The following is a 13635-nucleotide window of genomic DNA, read 5'->3' as shown; positions in this document are numbered from 1 at the left end:
CCGGGGGGAGGGTACCCAGGGAGAGGGCACCCGGGGGGAAGCACCCAGGGTGGGGGCACCCGGGGGGAGGGTACCCGGGGTGAGGGCACCCGGGGAAGAGCACCCAGGGGGAGGGCACCCAGGGGGAAGGAACAGAAATCCAGGTGCTTCAATTGCAGCCAAGCCTGCTCCGGGGGGAAGCAAGGAGCCTGCATTTCTGAGACCCACTCTGCGTTCTCATTTAACCATCATTGCCACTTGCTAGGACCTCAGAACTGAAGCTGGTGACGGTTTCTGCCCCAGACTTACCACAGATTCGCCTCTTTGCTTACAAAAAGGAAAGATGGCCGCTGGCACACCCACGCCCTCACGGCTGCACTGGCCCCGTGACGGGCCCCCCGGCTCACAGAAGGAGAGGACCCCATGGTTACCAAAGGGAGGAGCCGCCCAGCACCAGGGTGCCCTCAGCCCCAGTTCCTTTCACAGCCAGGAGGGGCCGAGAGGGGCAACCGTCTGTGCACCTGGGCAGAAGGTCACTTCTGGGCAGGACATTTCAAAATTGGACTTTATGGAACATGCTTTCTCACGGCTGGCTTTCGCACACCCCATGGGGTAAATCCCACCACGCTTGGCACCGTTTCCTGGCACCAAGGGCCATGGGTGTTCTGTTTGAGCCCACCGTCCTTCTAAGGCCCAGCCCTCGAGGTGGCCCCAGAAGAGAGGGCCACTCCTGGACTCAGCTTGAGGCCAATGTGTCCAGTAACACCAGCTGTGACCACCTGCCCACGGCCACCTCGACCGCCACTGGGGAGAAACTGTGCCTGGAGCCCTGAGGCAGCAAGTGGTCACCCCCAGAAGACCCAGTGAGTGTGGTCCACACCGGCATGAAGAGCCAGGGGCTGCACAGGCCGTTTCCTCTTAAATTGCTTTTTATTCATTTATTTTTTAACACCAAAAACATTTTGCATTGAGGTACAGCCAATTAACAATGCTGTGGTAGTTTCAAGTGAACAGCGAAGGGACTCAGCCATACATAAACACGTATCCATTCTCCCCCAAATCCTTCTCCCATCCAGGCTGGCACATAACATTGAGCAGAGTTCCGTGTGCTATGCAATGTCTTTCTTGATATCCATCTTAAATAGAGCAGCGTGTACATGACCTTCCCAAAGTCCCTAGCTATCCCTTCCCCACCCCCGGCAACCATAAATCTGTTTTCTAAGTCTGTGAGTCTCTTCCTGCTTCATAAGTCCATTTGTATCATTTCTTTTTAGATTCCACATCCAAGGGATGTCACGGATTTTCCCTCCTCTGCCTGACTTACTTCACTCAGTGTGACCATCTCGAGGGCCATCCATGTTGCTGCAAATGGAGAAGAAAGGGCCTCGCCAAGTCCCCGGACGGTGACCCCAGGACCCCCATCCCAGGCCTTCTGGGGAGCGCTGAGCAGAAGATCCACCCGCCCAACCCCAGCCTGGCAGTGGGAGTCCCCAGGGCCTGATCAAGGGTGACAGTCCATCCCAGAGCAAAGCCTGCCGGCCCACAGCCCCCCAGCCACCTGACCCCTCCCCATCATGGCTGTCCCCCTCCACGCTCCCCCTCAAAGCCGTTTGGTGACTGTGGGGGACACTGTGGGCTGGGGCCCAGATAGTAATAAAGTGAGTGTCACTGGCTTCTCAAATGAGTGCTCCCCCACGGGGGGAGACTTCCGGTTGCGGGGATGACCTCCAGGGGTTCCACTCCTTCCTTCCTTCCTTCCTTCATTTTTGCTCCAATTGATTTTAAGAAAAGTTTTCACGAAACACCAGACCTGACCTGTCGTAGATACGATGCCCGTGGTTCACTCACAGGATGAGTGACCAGCCACGTGGCCGGACGCTGAGGCCAATATCCCCTGTGCTGTCCCCCCGCAGCCCAACCCCCGCGGGCCCCACGTAGCTCTCCTGCCTGCGGCCTTGCCCCCTGGGGCTCTCACAGCGCCTCCAGCCCTGGCCAACCCCGCCCCTGCCCCATCCAGCCTCTCCCCGCCTCCTGTAGCCCTCCTGCCAGCAGCCCGGCCCGGAGCAAACTCTCCATTGACAACATGTGTCTGCCTCGCCCTCCCACCCACGCAGAGCTGGGCCTGCTTCTCATCCCGGACCTCAGCTCAAAGCTGGCCCTTCGCAGCGACAGGGTTGAGTAGGAAGAGGATCAGCTTTGGAGCCAAACAGGCTTGGGATCTGATCCCAGGTTCAACGCTTGCTTGCTCTGTGACCCTCCCTGGGCAGGACGCTTCAGCTCTCTGAACCACGGCTTCCTCAGCAGCAAAATGGGGGCTCACAATACCTTTGCAAAGTGGCTGAGGAGATGGATAGAGCTTATAAAGTTCCGAGCACACAGGGAGCTCCAGTAAACAGTGGCTGCAGGACACGCGAAAGGAACAAAGGAAATCTGCTTGCTGTTGCCTGTGAGGAATGGGGGCAACATGGCCCCGTCCTGGGGTGCAGAACGGCTGGGGTACGGGTGGTAGCTCCTACGCCTCCCTCAACTCTGAAAAAGGTGAGCGTGGGGAAAGAAAGCTCAGACTCCCGCAGCTGGCTCAGCGGGGCAAGAACTTTGTGCCCCAAACTGCAGAAACATTTGGAAATGATTCCCACTGGGGAGCCCTGAGCACTTTGCAGCTTATTCTCAGTAGAACAATAAAATGTGAAGTTCTTCCCTCAATCCAGAAACTTGGAATGTCCCCAGAATGCTCCAAGCCATAGAGCTGGAACTCCCAGCGGGGGGTCAGCATACCCTCCTCGGGTGGGAGGTGCCCCCCCAAGCACTCCCCCATCAGAGGGGTCACGGGGAGCCCACGGTGAGGCGGGACGGTCACTCGGCAGAGGTCAGAGCAGACAGAACACTGTTGTCTTCCTCATAACAGCCCCACACGGAAGGGTCCCAGCCCTCCCACCCCCACCCCTCACCCCCTTAAATTGCTGCTGATGCCACCATGCCAGGCACGTCACACTGTTGGGTAGAAGTAGCTTTGTCTCCAGCCCACACCCCGTCTCTGGGCATCTACATCACTTCTGATATTTCACTACAGAAATATACAGCTCTGGATTGAACATCTTCAACCCACCTTGTCTTCAGATTCTAAAGGTCCCCAACTTGGCTACTCCACTGAAACCAGGTTGAGTGCGACATGCTATCTTTCCTTATGTCCTATGGACATTAGTTACGTATGCATCCTTGGGTCAAAATTACTTTGGGTAACTGTCCCATAATTGTTGTTCTGAGGAGCTGAGCACCCAACATTAAACAAAAACCCTTCCTTTAAACTGTTATTGTTGCTTTCTGGAGGTGATGGGAGAACCCCCTGCCGGCATCACTTCTCCCACCCACACTCAGCAAGGACTCGGCACCTTCGGCAGAAGGGGAAAGAGGGACGGCATTCTAGGCTGTGGCCCCACTCTGTCATAGGGCACATGGCTAGGCCGGGCGGGAGGCAAGAAGAGAACCGAGGTGTCAGCTTACCTGATGCTACACCTCACCGGTACCAAGGGTTTCCGCAGCAGCCAACGGCATCAGGCCCACCACTCCCACCAGCAGACCCTGAAAGCATCTCCCAAAGGGTATAAAATGGAAGAAACCTCAGGCACAGCCTCCGTGTCTGAGCCACCTTCCTAAATCATGCCATGAGAGCAACCTGAAGCGACAAGGCCGTCACGGCTACTTCGGTCCCCAACCCTGGGAGCGATGCCACTCGCTCACGCCCACCACGCACTCACTGGTCACTCAACACCCGTCCTGGGCAGGAAGTGCTCTTTAGAGAGAAGTGGAGCTTCGGGCGAGTCTGGAATGTTCTACCTTGGGTCGCTTCCCTCTCCAAGAAGAAACCTCAGCAAAGCACAGTTTTCATTTCCGGTCCCTGCGATCTAACTGTGTGGATGAGAACCACAAAGATGGAATCCTGAGACCTTGTCCTTCCAAAACATGGGGCATCAGAAGGCCCTTCACGCACATGGAATGCTGAGATACGAGATGGTGGTTGCTTAGCTCTCTACTTGGTTTTATTTTAATCCCCTCATTTGGGAAAATGAAGAGTTAAAGCAAGGCTCGCACCCCAGCTGCCGCACAGCACTGCCTGAAGCTGCAGCAGAGAGCGGGAGGGGGTCCCCATGGTGTGTAGGACCTGCATAACTGGGAAGCCTGAGCTGCAGTGAGATGCCAACGGGAAATTCCAACCAGACAGAATCATGCCAGACTCAGCCCATTCCCACCCCCTGCAGGGCCCCCCCCACCTCCCAAGCCTGGGGAGCCAGCAGACACCCCTCTTAGGGCTCGTCCATGTGCCAGGCTCTCTCTGACCCTGGGGTGTGGGCTCCAGAATCAGGACTCTGTTTTCAAGGAGATGACAACCCAGGGAGATGCCAGGAGACTGTTCCTGGGTGTGTCCCAGGGCCTCTGTGTCCCTTTGAGGCCGAGGATGAGGACTGACCCATCTCCCTCCTTGAGGCCCCCAGCCTTCCCGGGAGGATGCAGGGGGCGCTGAGGCTGTTCTTATGGCTCCAGTCCCGTCCCTAACATAAGAACAGCTGGTGCCCACACACCCCCGGACATCAGCCCCCAGCAGAGAGACGGGGTCTCAGATAGAGAACCAGCTGAGAAGAGGCGGCGAGAGACAGGACCAGACGGCACACCCCTGAGTAGGTGACGAGAAGCCCACTCCACGTTGCTCCCTCCAGGCAGCTCACGTGAGCTCCTGGACCAACCCCCGTGGACGTGCGGGCCATCCTCCTTCTGCCCCATCTCTCCAGCATCTCCCCCTGCAGGACCCAAATCCTCTGCTTCCCCTCTCACCTCTCAGAGCACATGTGCACACCTGTCAAGTATCCTCTGCACCCGGCCTTTGGAAACTGAAGCTCTGCCAGGCTGGGGGTCTTGGGTCCACTCCTCTGCTTGGACTAGCTCATTCACACCCATTCAAAGGCCCTCTCCTCCAGGAAGTCCTCCCTAACCACCGCCCCCACCTCCCAACACACACCCACGCACACGTGCAAACATGGGGCAGAGGCCTTTCCTTTCGTGGTCTCTTTGCTCCCCAAACTTTCCAGCACTTCAGCACAAGTAATTAACTGCATGTGTCTCTGTGCCACAAGGGCTAGACAGGAGACTCATTCTGCCCCTGGACCCGTGGCCATCCCAGAGCCAGAAGTGTCCAGGAAGAGACGAACAGATGAATGATCTCGTGTGATCTGAGCAACCTTGGACACAGAGGATGGAAAGAGATGAAGCGTGTTGCCCGAGGCCACGGGACAAACAGAGGCAGCATTCGAATCCAGCTGTGACTCTAAAGCTGACACCCACCCACCGTAAGACCAGAAACGGTGGCTCCTCCCTGAAGCTGGAGTTAGAAATACGGGAGACTTTTCAGATGGAAAGACGAGTGAGGCGGTTTGTTCCGCGTCCTGCTTTCGGAACACGACGAGCGAGCCAAGCTGCCCATGTTCACATCCTGGTGCTGCCACGAAGCAGCTGTCTGTCCACAGCCACCCTGCTTGGCCTCTCTGTGCCCAAGGTGGGGGTGGTCATACCAATGATGGAAAAGGTGCAGCCGGTTTCGGAGAGAAGGCTCACATCAAAACGAGAAGCACATGTAGGTTAACAAAACTTCCAGGACTTTTCACTCAGGCAGGCAACACAAGTCAGAAGGAAAAATGGGTTCAAAACAAACAGGCTCATAAAAAAAGAAAAGAAAAATACTGGTTCAAGCCATTAGCACAAAGACACTCTGAGAGCCGGCCTCTAAAAGCCAGCCCTGGCAGCCTCCTAGCTGCCACCCCGGGCCCTGGGGGCGCCCCTGGGGAGGGGTCCTCTCATGGCTCTTCCCTCCTCAAACTGCCTGTGGGGCTCAGTGCCTCCGCCCCTTGTTCTCTCTTCTTCCAAACCCACTTCCCTGGGTGGTCTCGTCCAGCCTCACCTATGGGCTGAGACTCCCTCATTTCTGTCTGTCCAGGCTCCACCCGGACGTCTAACAGGAGACTTAAAGTGTCCACTTGGGACTCCGAGGCCCACCCCCGTCCCGCTTCTCTACCTCAGTAATTAGCAGTCATCCTGCGTCCGGAGGCTGAGGCCAAAATAACTGGGTCAGCCTGAATGATTCCAGCTCCCTCACCGTCCACATCAAGCCCTCAGCAAGTCCTGTCCACTCGACCTCCCCAACTCTCCAGCTCTGTCCGCTTCTCCCCAGCCCCCAGGCCACTACCCTCTCCAGGGCATCTTCCACCCTGGACCCTGCAGGAGCCTTCCCCACCACCACCCCGCCGGCTTATTCAGCCTCCACTCTAGTCTCCCTGCGATCCATCTACCATGCAGCACACAGAGGGGCTGCTGAAAACATGAGTCAAGGGATGTCACCCCCCTGCTTGAGAGCCTCCAGCACCGGGGCAGGGATAAAATCCACAGTCCGAAGCCTGGCTTTTAAGGCCCTGCACAAACTGCTTTGGCCCCGCCCGCCTCCCCTCCCTTCACTCCATCCTGTGGTCCTCTGACACACCTGGTCCCCCCGGGGGGCCCGTGTACGCCTTCCTTCCCCTTTGCCCAAACTCTCCTCCCCAGGTCTTTTCACAGAGGGCTCCCTGCTGCTAACCTCTGAGTTCCAGTATTATGGCCCCCTGCCGCCCACCCGAGAGCCACCGGAGTCCTGCTCTCACGCGTCACAGTCACCGTGGCAGAGGGCCCCACGGACTTCTTGTTAGCGCATCCGTTTCTGAGCTTACTCTCAAGGGTGTATAGTGGCTTCAGTGGCGTCCCCTAGAAAAGACACGTCCACGTCCCGACACCTGGAACCTAAGAATGTGACCTTATTTGGAATAAGGGTCCTTGCAGATGTAACTAAGGATCTCCCAATGACATCATCCGGGATTATCCGGGTGAGTCCTAAGTCCTAGGACAGGTGTCCCTAGAGGTGCACAGGGAAGACGGCCACGGGAAGATGGGGGCAGAGGCTGGAGGCTCACCACCTTGGCTCTCGGCCCCTGGTGTGGGCAAGAAGTAACCAGGTGCCCGTGCGCACGGGATCCCCCAGGAAGTCAGGGACAGAGCCAGCGGGAATCTGGCCCCCCGCCATGGAAAACAGCTGTCCTTTCAAACGAGCCCCTCGGCTACACAGCGAGACGGAGCAGGACCTTAAGTTCCTCCCCTTCCCCACCACGTCCTCTGCCTGCCTGCGCTCTGTGGAAAACTTGAGTCAAAGAAGTTCAATCAGAGAAATGAGAAACACAGAGGCAGAGGGAAGCAGTCAGAGGAGACCAGAGAGTAATCGTGTCGTCAGCGGGCGCAGTCAAGGACCGCCGGTTCTTCCTCAAGGACTAGATAATATTCTGAGCCATATCCTGCGAGCTGTCTTATTGATACTGAAGCCCCAGGTAGAAGTTAACTACACGATGACCAGACTGTACCCACAACAGCAGCTGCCACGATTTCAAGAACTGGCCTCAAAGAAATGGGAACAAATGGACCCTGGAACTGAAGATTAAGTGTACCTAAAACAAGCAAGATGACGCTGGTCAGACCACCGATGACCAATGTGAAGATGACCGTCAGAGCTGACTGTGCTGTTTCCGCGTGTAGCCTACCCCCCTCCCCACTTCTGTCTATTAAAGCTCTTGCCCACAGTTTGCCAGTGGAGGGGAGGAGTTGGCCTTCGGATAGATGTCTGCCCTGCCCCTGTCCAGTTGCAGGCACCAAAAATACAGCAAACTTTCCTTTCCACCAAACTGCCCTGTTTACTGGCTTTTGGGGGGCGAGCAGCCGGGTCCCACACTCTTTCGGCAACAGGAGTGCTCAGGGACTGACGTGTCCGTCCAGTCGAGTGGTTAGGAGCACGAAGTCCCATGTCCTCTACTGACGACACACATTGTCGTGAGCCAGGACTGGTTCCCAGGACTGGCTCTGAAATGCCAGAGCGCAGAGTGTTTCACGCTAATGGGCTGAGCCAGTATTTTTTTGTTTGAACCTGTTCTTCCTTTTGGGTCATGTCGCCCGCTGGAGTAACCGCTCTGGCCCCTTGCTGTTGTTCAATCTCTAAGTCACGTCTGACTCTTTGCGACCCTGGACGGTAGCCCACCAGGTTTCCTTTCTCTGTGGGGATTTCCAGGCAAGAATACTGGAGTGGGTTGCCATTTCCTTCTCCAGGGGATCTTTCCGACCCAGGGATCGAACCTGTGTCTCCAGCATCAAAAGTGGATTCTTTACCACTGAGCCACCTGGGAACCCAGCATTAAAATGGAAACAACAGTTGTACCTACTTCATGGGGTTGCTGACAGCGCTAAATTAGTGACTAAATGTAAAAGACTTCAATTATAATAATTTCCTAGAGCAGACAGCATTCCTTCCACATTTAAGGAAACAGAGCAGAAAGGCTGTGGGAGTCGGTCAAGCTCTCTCGGGCGGGTCACTTTCGGGTCCAGTCTCCTAACCTTGGTCGAGTGCCGGCTCCCACCCCTGGGTGGGCTGGCATAGGACCCTCCTGATAACATGCAGGCAGCCGGTTCCCTCCCGCCCCAGCCTCTTGTTAGGACCAGCCTTGGGGGTTAAAGGCGGTGACCAGCAGAAAGAGTGTCGGCCACAGGGCACAGTGTCCGGTCCAGCCGTGCCTGCTGCAAGCTGGATGACCAGGGACATACGGCTTGCCCTCAGCGCCACACTGTCTCAGCGCTAAGCTCCCCTCTAGGCTGAAGGGTCTCTGACCCCAGGAAAGTTGACCTAATAGGTACCCGCCCACCTCAGTTTCATTTGAAACCATTACGAGGAAACTGAGACCAAGTGAAGCCTGCACAAGCATTTATTAATTAAACTGTTACGATCTGATGTTTTGCAAACCTTTTATTGCGTGAGATATACTGGCAAAATACTCATGCGTCCTATTAGAATTGTTTTCCTGCAAAGTTGCTCCACCCACCGCATCCATTGATCACAGAGACCCCCCCACCCCCCCACCCCCGCTTCAGAGGAATGGCGGGGGCTGTCTGAAGGATGCTGGGGAGGGGCTTCTGAGGAAGCTCCCCAAGGACGAGGAGGGGACAGAACTCCTGAAAGCCCCATGTTCTCTCTCACCTTCTCAACCTTTGTCCACGCTGTTCCCTTTGCCTGGTGACCCTCCCCACCCCCCATCTGCTCCTTCACATCCCAGTTTGCATGCCACTTCCTCCAGGAAGTCTTCCCTGACTCACTCCCAGCTGGAGTTGGTTTGTAATCGTCTACTTTTCAGGATCTGCTGGAAGTTACGGCCCATGGGCAGAAGGCTCCGGTCTCTCTTCCTCTCTGCCGTATCCCCAGGACCTAGAACAGTGTCTGGCACAGAGCTGGCCCTCAGCAGATACCCTGCATATAGATGATCAAACGCCTAAGGAGGCCAGCTGGGCCCACTTTGCGTGACCTTTACCAATACGGCTGCCTCCCTCCCAGCTCCTGGCTGGGGACGTGCAGTCTTAGTAGAGCAGTCTTGGGGGGAAGGACACTGTCCTACTCTAGGAAGGGGACAACACATACAACAAGTAATAATAACACAGCCCCCACGACAGGCATCCTCCTATGGTCTTGCCCACAGTCCTCCTGCATGCTCAGTCGTGTCTGACTCTTTTGCGACCCCATGGACTGCAGCCCGCCAGGCTCCTCTGTCCACGGGATTTCCCAGGCACGAATATTGGAGTGGGTTGCCATTTCCCTCTCCAGGGCATCTTCCCGACCCAGAGATCGAATCGGTATCTCCTGCTTTGCATGTTCTTTACCACTGAGCCACCTGGGAAGCCCCCTCAATCCTCAAAAAGACCTAAAAAGTCAGTTTCTGTTATGTCCATTTTACAAATGAGAAACCAGGTCATCCCGTGGTTCTTCTCTGAGGGACAACAGGCAAAGCTGTTGTCAGTTCCACAAATGAGCTCTCCTGGAAGCCTGCTGGGTGCCAGAGGGGAGTGAGCACCCTCCTCCCCCACCACCATCAGGGTACCACCAAGCTGGGGTGGCCCCGGGCAGTGCGGGAAGGGGCGTAACCTGGAGCTGTGGCCCCCAGAAGAGGCCCTGGCGCCGCCCCCGAGACACCCTGAGTCTCATTCTCCTGCAGCCCCCTCAGCCTGTCCGGCCCCCGCCACCGAGTGGGAAACTCCAGGAGCAGCCGCGGTGCAGCCACGTGTTTTCAAGCCAAGTCCTCTCTCCTCTTTGTTCTCCTCCCAGCGACGTTCTCTGTAATCAGTTGGAAAGGCAGCCCAGCTGGAGCCAGGGGCCAAGAAAGTCTTGGAGAAAACACAACCGTCTTTCCCAACACCCTCCTCCTCTCTTACTCCCTTCCTCACTGGCTCTCAGGAAAGCCCAACGGCACAGACAAAAGGATGCAGGACAGATGGATGGTTCCCGCTCTGCCCCCCGGCTCATAAAAGTGCAGCGCCCCTCTGCCTTCCCGTGGCCTGGTCACCAGAGGAGTGGCCGAAGACTAGCTCAAAGGCTCACCATCAAGGCTTTTTCCGAGATCACTTTTGAACTACACATTTCCTCCGGGCCCCCTACGGGGGTGGGAACAGTGTCTCTGCCAGCCTTCCAAGGCTCCGGGAACCTTACACTGTCTGAGTTTGCAGGTACAGAAAGGAACCTGGCAGATCTCTCCCCTTCTCTCGCCCCAAACCATACCAAACTTGTTGAAATTCAAGAGAGGGACCTCCCCAAAGATACAGGCGTTCTCATCAGGGTGCAAAGAAGAGAGGCTTCTTTACCCACTTCAAGTGAGGACCTGCTCCAGGAAGAAGACGGCAGTAAACCATCAGTCAGGGCTGGGGAGCCATCCCAGCCTAGCACACCTCGGCACTCCTTCAAAGCTGGGCCCTGCCAGTCTGCAGGGGACGCTTCTCACACAGGAGGTGTGAAAGAATATCGGTGGAAGGTCTGGGGACTCGGGCTCAGCAAAGTCCAACTACACCTTCTCTCTGTGACTCAGTTTCCTTGTGTGTTAGATACAGGGGGGTGCTGGGCCCTCTGGGCTTTCGATCCAGCCAGCAGTCCCCTGAGTTCCCTTCCTCCCCTGCCTGCCTGACAAGCTCCCACTCAAGCACCGGTCTTCTCCAAGAAGCCTCCCATCAACCCCAGGGCCTGGGATGGCTCTCACTGCGGGTGCTGAGCCCTGTTCCTCCACCCACGACATGTCCCTGGGCACAGGCCCGTGCCTGAAACAGACAGGGTTCCATGAAGGTCTGCTGCAAAGGGAGCCAGGGAGCCAAGAAACCTCTGCAGGGCTCTCCCCGCCCCCACCCCTCCAGCCTCCCGGGGGAACCCCTGAAACCTGGCAAGGAATTAGCTGGGACAAGTGACCTTTGACAGAGGAAGGGGAGTGGTCACCAGAGAGTTTAAAAGCTCAACTAAACCAGAGATAAAGAACCGGAGATGCCGAGGGTGGTCGGAGCCCTAATCTGCGCCTGGCCCCAGGAGGGCTGGCCTGACTAATGACTGATAAGTAACTGGGGTCAGTGGAGAGGTCAGAGGTCATGGCTGTAATTGGCAGGGCCTTGCAGTCACCCCTGAGGAGTGGAGGCCTTGAGGATTAAGGGAGAAGGGATGAGCTGGGTGCTTGCCATTCCAGCGCTGTCAGTCCCAGGGCTGGGGGCTCTGTTGATGGAGACCCCCTTGCACCCCCTTGACACCAGACGGCTGGCTGGGTTTGGAGGTGGCCTGACCCCAGCCGCAGTGAACACGGGGCCTGGCGCCACCTCCGTCTTGAGGTCCTCAGTGACCCAGGAGGGCAGATAGCGGTCTCCCCACACATTGCTGTGCCCTGAACACCTCCAGACTACACCCTTCCTCTCTCCGTCCTGCACGGGCGCCCCCTACTCCATGACCGGGTCTGTGTCTCGAGCAATTTACCGATCCCCACCCCCCAGTCTGTTTTCCCATCAGAACGCTGGGTACCACAGCCCCTGCATAAGGGTGGAGGTGGGAGGAGTGAGAACAGGTATGCCAAAGGCGCTCCAGGGGCAAGGGCAGCCACGGGGATGGAGGAGGGGTGAGGGAGGGGACGGCGACCTTGGCCACCACCGGCCAGCCTTCCTCTCCCCCAGCCGGCACTCCGGCCCCGGCGGGTGGATGGGCGCTAGGGTGGACAGGGTTTGGAAGCGAGAGGACCTGCGGGAGAATGTGTTTGGAGGCATCCATCTCTAAAACAAGTCCCCAAGTCAGCGGAGGTGATCAGGTTGGAAGCCAGGCGACGGGTAGTTGGAGGGTGGGGGAGAGCGCCGCGGGGCAGCTCAGATGTCTCAGGACCGCCGACGGGGGCGCAGCTCTGGGCCGCCTCCCCAGGCGCTGGCAGTCCCCAGAGTCCCACGGGGCGCGGGGTCCCCAGGGATCGGGGGTGGGGCGGATGGGGGAGTCACTCAAGCGGGTGCCGTGGACTCGGGGCGTCCCCTCCCTCCCGATGCCCCTCAGCACCCCTACCTGGGGCCGCCAGCAGCGAGAGGCCGCCGAGCAGCAGCAGCAGCAGCGGGACCCGGCGCGACGGGGCGGCGCGCTCCATGGGCGGCGGGCGGACAAAGGCGCGGGGCGCGGCTCTCGGCTCCGGGCAGCGCGGGCTCCAAGCTCCGGCCGAGCCTCCGCAGCCAACGCTGGGCCCCGGCCGCGCGGTTCAATTATCCCGCCCAGGAGGAGGGCGCGGGGAGGGCGCGGCGGGGGCGGGGCCGCGGGTCGCCCCCTCCCCTCCCCCCGGCCGCTCCCCGCTGGGGACCTCCGGGCCCCCTCCCTCCTGGGGGGCCCTCCCTCCTGGCACCCATCCTCGAAGGGCGCGCAGGCCCACGGCCGGGGCGGGGGCAGGGACCCCAAACTTCTCCTCGGTGGGGGGGGCCTGGGCAAGGGGGGACGCGATCGGCGGGAAGCACCCCCACCCCACCCCCGCCCACACACCCCCCGCCCCTTGCGAGTGAAACCCGATCCCCTCCGCACCCATCGGCCAGAGTGGCGGGCTGGGTATCAAAGGTTAGCTCCGCCCGGCTCCTCCAAAAGCGCGGGTGGGGGGAACCCTGCCTCAGGCAGCGAGGGGTCCCCAGAATCAGAGGCGCCTTTTGAGGGGAAATAAGGGCGGTCCATTCGGGGAGCCCCCTGCGGGACTCGGCCCCGAGTGTTGCCCGGAACCCACAAGTCTGCTGGTTTCCCTCCCCTTCCTGCGCGCGGGTCGCCGGGCACTCTGCAGGTCTGCGGTCAACCTCAGGAGTGCCCGAGACTGCCACCTGGCTCTGCCCTCAGGGGACCGCCCGTTGGGCTGACTCCACCAGCATCCCAACGCCCGTGGAGGGTGATGAATCCGGGGCACCCAAGCTCGGGTGAGAAAGAGATTTCTTTTTGCTGATTAGGAAGCAGCCTTTGAGCTGGGCCTGCAAGAGCCACTCTGGGTAGGAAATTGATGGCTGCAACCAGTCAGTGGTTACTGAGGATGAATTAGTCTGCTGAGCTCAGAAATAGAATTATTTAAAAGAATAAGAAGAACAAAGACGTGCGAGATGGGAGCAGTGGGATGAGACCCACAGGGACACCCTTAGCTAAGCGTCGGGGTTCCCTGACCCAGGAGTCCCACTCAGTTTTATACCAAGCAGAAAGGCATATGCTGTGGGCACTGAGACAAAGTCATGGACCAGAATGCTCATTGCTGGGCAGTTCAG

At 58.1% G+C, this 13635-nt stretch overlaps 1 protein-coding gene across 2 annotated transcripts in view; it reads right to left on the bottom strand.

Annotated features, from left to right (window-relative positions):
• The window catches only part of FBLN1 (fibulin 1), a 79833-nt gene extending 67242 nt beyond the window's left edge, over positions 1-12591 (bottom strand). The window contains exon 1 of one of the 2 annotated variants that reach the window (XM_024991686.2): positions 12422-12591. In XM_024991686.2, coding sequence (XP_024847454.1) covers positions 12422-12500 — 79 coding nt within the window. In that variant the 5' untranslated portion in view covers positions 12501-12591. 2 annotated transcript variants of the gene reach the window in all.
• Between the last annotated feature and the right edge of the window lie 1044 nt (positions 12592-13635).

The sequence above is a fragment of the Bos taurus genome, chromosome 5 (genome assembly GCF_002263795.3).
Source record: "Bos taurus isolate L1 Dominette 01449 registration number 42190680 breed Hereford chromosome 5, ARS-UCD2.0, whole genome shotgun sequence".
Classification (NCBI taxonomy): domain Eukaryota; kingdom Metazoa; phylum Chordata; class Mammalia; order Artiodactyla; family Bovidae; genus Bos; species Bos taurus.
Note: the sequence above shows the minus strand (reverse complement) of the source record. Positions and strands in the feature narration are given on the sequence as shown.